The sequence below is a fragment of the Sipha flava genome, unplaced genomic scaffold (assembly GCF_003268045.1).
Source record: "Sipha flava isolate LNK unplaced genomic scaffold, YSA_version1 198_pilon_pilon, whole genome shotgun sequence".
NCBI classification, from domain to species: Eukaryota; Metazoa; Arthropoda; class Insecta; order Hemiptera; family Aphididae; genus Sipha; species Sipha flava.
The window spans coordinates 670364-675847 of record NW_020272778.1 but is presented as its reverse complement, the minus strand read 5'-3'; the positions used below and the strand labels follow the sequence as shown (position 1 = coordinate 675847).

General features: G+C 29.7%; 2 protein-coding genes across 2 annotated transcripts in view; one reads left to right on the top strand and one right to left on the bottom strand.

Annotated features, from left to right (window-relative positions):
- The window catches only part of LOC112681863, a gene marked incomplete in the record, with an annotated part of 3513 nt that extends 2158 nt beyond the window's left edge, over positions 1-1355 (bottom strand). The window contains 1 exon segment of the mRNA XM_025552188.1: positions 1-1355. Within this exon segment, the coding sequence (XP_025407973.1) occupies positions 1-98 (98 nt within the window).
- Positions 1356-4104: 2749 nt separating this feature from the next.
- On the top strand, positions 4105-5249 carry LOC112681862. The gene is made up of 3 exons (XM_025552187.1): positions 4105-4274; positions 4336-4741; positions 4811-5249. Exons 2-3 carry the CDS (start codon positions 4623-4625, stop codon positions 5073-5075), a joined length of 384 nt encoding a protein of 127 aa, XP_025407972.1. The 5' UTR covers positions 4105-4274; positions 4336-4622; the 3' UTR covers positions 5076-5249.
- Positions 5250-5484: the final 235 nt, after the last annotated feature.

The following is a 5484-nucleotide window of genomic DNA, read 5'->3' as shown; positions in this document are numbered from 1 at the left end:
GCGCACTGCGTCAACGTGCGTTGGTCGTCACGTACCGCGCCGCTCGACCGGACCGCGGTCCAAGCCAGGAACAGGCGAAACGCGTGACACATGATCATGGTACCCGTGTACGGCCGTCGTAATGGATCGTCGTCGTCGTCGTCGTTTCCGTCTCGACACGTCGAAACAATTAAAATAATTAATTGCTTTTCCGGAACAACGCGTCCGGGTAAACATATTCTGACGGTCGCACAAATACGTTTTGACAACCGACCCCCGAGGACGATGTGTAAAAACACTCGTTTTGAAAGCCTTTGTTTAGTGCGTGTTTAGTGTACTTCGAAGTGTATTCCATTGTTTCGAATTATTTTGTAACACTATTATTACCGTTAGAACAATGCGAACCGCAACTGCTGTACGGATAATTATATAAACATTTATTACGATATTGACATCGTTGTCGACAGGAATATTTTTGTTTTTAATACGAGTTGATAAGTCAAATTGACGTTGATCAAAATTCGATTAAGACCAGTAAATACACACACAACTGTTTAAAGCTCACGACAAAAACAATTATTGTTCATCTTCACATTTTTTGAAGTAATATTAGATTATGGACCTATTCCGAATGGAATTTTTGCATTGTATAAAATGTAAAATTATAAATTCTATTACCCTTAAATATTATAGTCAATAAATGCTGTTGTAAGTGTTCCATAACTAGCGATAATTTACATTTTTATCATAAAAGAAACTCTTATATTATTAAATTCAAGATTTTAGGCTATAAGTATAAAAGAATATTAGTTTGAATTAAAATAAATATAAATTACAATGAGCTGACATATATAATCTATATGGCTGTAAAACGTAAAACTTTAAAGCAGCATAAAATACAATTCTTACAGGACGTTTTACATGTCAACATTTTTGTTTGGCTTAAATTATTTTCATTTACGAGTACATCATAAGTTTCATTTTCTTGTTCTTCATCTGATGCAGTCATTTCTTTTGTAGTGATATCTCGAATTGCTACATTTTTTATAACCGGCAATTTTTTTTACATAATCTTGTAATTCAGAATAGATGTTTCCAGCGTTAATTATTGGGTCGAATCTAGTCAGAACTGAGTTTATCTATTCTCAAAATAGAATGAGAAGCATTCTCTAAAGTAGAAAAATTATTAGGATCCACGTAATACATATTTTGGTACAATGCATCATAGATAAATCATTTTTCAAAACTCGTTATAGCTTGATCGTACAAATGATAAATCATTACTTTATAGTTTTTTTCATGATCAGTTATCGACTCATTGCTAACTTTTTCTCCAGACATTTTTTTCTACCTTCTTGTTCGTTTTGAAAAAAATGATTCAGATATGCTGTATTCTAAATTTCTTTCTTTCAATTTTTTGTTAATTTATTTTACATATATATTAACTTTAACGGTGGTTCCAACAAAGTTTCATGATATATTTTTAAGATTATCAACTTTTTTATTAACCATGGTGAATACTTGCACTATATTCATTCCTTTAGTTTGTCAGTATAAAGAAACTAGTGTTGTATTTACAAATACTTGAAAAAATACATGAGCTATAAAGATTATTTCATATTTCAATAATGAATCAATTAATGTTTTTACTCTATATCTTACTTTAGGAGCAAATTTTTTAAACACAAATAATTCATGTATTGTTAAAATTACCAAAAACTTTGCTTAAACATCTATCTTTGGCCCACCATCTTGTCTCCTCTATTACTGAAATTAATTTAAATTTATTTTTACTTTACCATTTGGCCATTTTTAAATATGATTTACGTACAAATACCGCGCATGTATTAAGATGTCCAAAAAGTGTATGCTTTCACATCATACTTTTTTTATTTAACCATACTGTTGTAAATTCAAATATCAATAATATAATTAAGACGTCATTGAATTATATAATCATAGATATTTAATTAATAGTATAATATAATACAAATTTAATCAATGGACATAGGACGCAAGAAGGTTAAATAACATAGTTTCATCACTTCTGATGAATACCGTAATTTGCGCAATAAGACATATTATTTTATCTAATTTAGTTTTGCCAAATATTGTAAATTACGTAATAGATCAATGTTATCATATCTCTACTCCATTCAACATTGGAAGTTCTCGTATCAATTATCGTACCATATATGCAGCCTCCACATTTTTTATGCCTCTATAACTCAATCCTCTTTTTCCAATTAATTTAATGGTACCAATAACTCTTTCTAATACAGCTATTTTACGTTGAGTTTCATAAAATCTACCCGATTCAAAGTAATATTTTATATTACTAGACTTTAAATGGAACAGAAACGCTTCACAACAAATTTCATGTTCACTTGATTTCTTATGCTCTTTAATCCTAGCATAAGAGTTATTTGAATAAAAAGCTGTGCAACTAACATTGAATCGATTTCGTTCATTATTTAAAGCCAAAAAGAAAGAACGAAAAAAGTTATGACTTTTAGAACAATATAATAGCCATTTTCGTTTGAAAGTTTGTGAATTTTTTTTTCGATAAAATCCAATTATGTAGTTGAATATTACATTATTAACTGGCTGTTTTGGATGAAACTTGAAAAATAGATGAAGATTATTATGATTAGGTTTCTTGAAATATTGGTCATCTAATAAAAATTCTTTAATATTCTAAATGGCAAATAAAAATAATAAAAAAAAAAATATATACCATTATAAATTAACAGAAAAAATGTATTTTAATTTTAAATTGAGGTGAAACCAACACTATTTTTATATTAATTATAGTTGTACCATTTCACATTAAATTTAATTTTTGTCTTAGTAAATAATGTTGAAGCTTCACCAATACAAACGATAAAGCTAACTGATATTATCAGATCCGAATAAACGGTCAATTTCGAAGGACAAAATTTAAGTTAATTTAACTATCCAATTGTTGAGTTATTTTTTAGAAACAAAAGAATGAAAAAAAAAGTTCATTTTTACAATTGTAATATTATAAATTATGAATATTATTTCCTAGATCAATTTAGTATTTTTGAAACAGAAGTAAATATGTATCACAGTGTAAAAAATTCATAATTTATTCAAAATATTTGTGTAACAGATTGCAATAAAGAGATGGCACGAGAGACAGTAAGTTGTCCTTGTTTAAGTAATAAAATTATTTAATTTGAACAACACCAATTAAACTCAATAAATATTTTACTATTTTTGATATCTCAAAATTTTATTTCAGTGAATTAATTTAAATAAATAAAAAACTTTATTCTTCAATAATAATTAATCTTCGAAACTTCTAGCTCTAAAAACCAAAAAATGTGTATATTTATAAATATTAACTATCGCATTTTTAACTATCGAATAGTTGTTCTTACAGTTTATAAATTTATAATACATGAATGATTTTTAGATTCTGAGTAAAAATAGTAATATATACATTTTACCATGTTGTGTGTTTTTTTTCATTTAATATTTTTTTTTTGTGTATGTTATCACAATAAACCCTAGTAAAAATTATCCTAGGAATAACTTTTGGGGTGGTATTTTAATAGTAAATATTGTTTAGTTGGTACTTTGAAAAAGTCATTTTTTGAATTTCCCAACAGTTTTCCCAATAATTGTGGGAAAATAACGGAAAAATGATGAAATAATCATATAACAATTACAATACTCCAGCTGCCAAAGACATAGTCATAATATCTATCAAGTTGTGGTCTTCAATGAAGGTCTCCCCCCTGTTCGTAGGTCGTAGTTGTCGGAAATATAAATTTTATTAATATTTCGGGCAAACACCTAACTCGAGATTTACTGCCGTGCATGTACGTTGTCTACCCCCTTCCCATTTGTAAAGTATTGCGTCATTGTGATTTATGGTTTTTTTTTTTTTTTATTATAAAATAGAATATGATAACTATAATAATTTTAATGTTCATTTTCCTCATTAACCGCCTTTATCGACATTTTACATAATAATAATGAGTTTTGTTTTAACACATTATTTTTCCACTTATTAATCTACTACGATGATAACGTATTTATTATAATTAATTACGTTCTGACCACTCCTAGCGAATACACTTTTTAAAAGTTCAAAGAACTCTAAAGAAAACTATAAAAAATTCAAAATAACAATGAATTCAAATGAGGTCAATTCGATTCGATTTCATGTTCATAAATCTTTCAACCATCGACAGGATTAGTCGATTTTTTAGAGAAGACACAGAACGAACTGAACGCTCAACAACTTATGAAAAAAACCAATGGTAATTTATATTAAACTATTTATTATAGATATAATTTAAATCGATTAATAATTTTTTATAGAAACGAGAACCGAAAGTGTATTTAAAACGCAATAAAACACAAGCCTGACAAAACTTGAAACTTCGCTGCTCGAACAACAAATTACCGAAATCAACAATGAGTATAACAACGAATTAAGCGATAGTTACGAATGTTCCGAAGATTGAACCGGAACTGATCCCGGGGGAGAAACAGAAATTAGAAATTATGAGTATACCATTAGATAATTTGACGTCTTTAAATTGCAATCTCGCTGGTGCCAGGAGCAACGGCGGTGTTGGTTTGATTGCAAACAGAAATGGGTTCGTATGCAATTGGCTAAAGTGATTTACGATATCGAGGACAACAAGGACAGTTTGGTGTTTTATTCACTGTCGATACTCATATTGATGATTTCAATTTTCCAGACCAAGAACATGAGTGAATTGTGAGTTTTATTTTAATAATAAAAAAGTTGAATGTATATTAATTATTTAGTTTTTTTTTTTCAATATAGTTTACACCCGAAGAAATTGATATCTTTAATACAGGAGACAGCGACAACGTCGGAGGTGATGGAGACGACTCAATACGAATCAGTAATCCCGGTATTTACAGAACTGTTGACGACCATCAGACAGAAAGTCACGATGTCGCGAGTCGCTAATATCTTGGCCGTTTACAATTGGGCAGGAAACATTGTCTGCATCTCCGACGTTATTCTACCACCTCTGGACGTGATAGAGTTATTCACCACGTTGAAAACGTCAAACGATATCTGATCCACCGCAGGCTCCAAACATTCGTCATCGTCAGCGAACATATGGTCCACGCCTGTTTCCAGTCACACCAACAGCCGCCGTAGCTCCTGACTCTAGCGAGATAGTGATTTCCGTAGGTATAGACATCAAATTATCTAATGGTATACTTATAGTTTCCAATTTCCGTTTCTCCCCCGTGGTCAGTTCCGGATCCGTTTTCGGAATATCCGTGACTGTTGCTTAATTTGTTGTTGTACTCAATGTTGATTTCGGTAATTTGTTGTTCATGCAGCGAAGTTCCAAGTTTCGTTGTATTACGTTTTAAACACACTTTCGATTCTCGTTTCCACGAAAAAATTAATCAATTTAAATTATATTTGTAATAAATAGTTTATTATAAATTACCGTTGGTTTTTTCATAATTTGTTTA

What these genes read in the sequence shown, in the direction of transcription:
- LOC112681862 (XM_025552187.1), top strand. Translation starts at nt 4,623, where the DNA reads ATGCAATTGGCTAAAGTGATTTACGATATCGAGGACAACAAGGACAGT. An exon ending in ACCAAGAACATGAGTGAATT is followed by an intron (nt 4,742 to 4,810) that starts GTGAGTTTTATT and finishes TTTTCAATATAG; the next exon opens with TTTACACCCGAAGAAATTGA.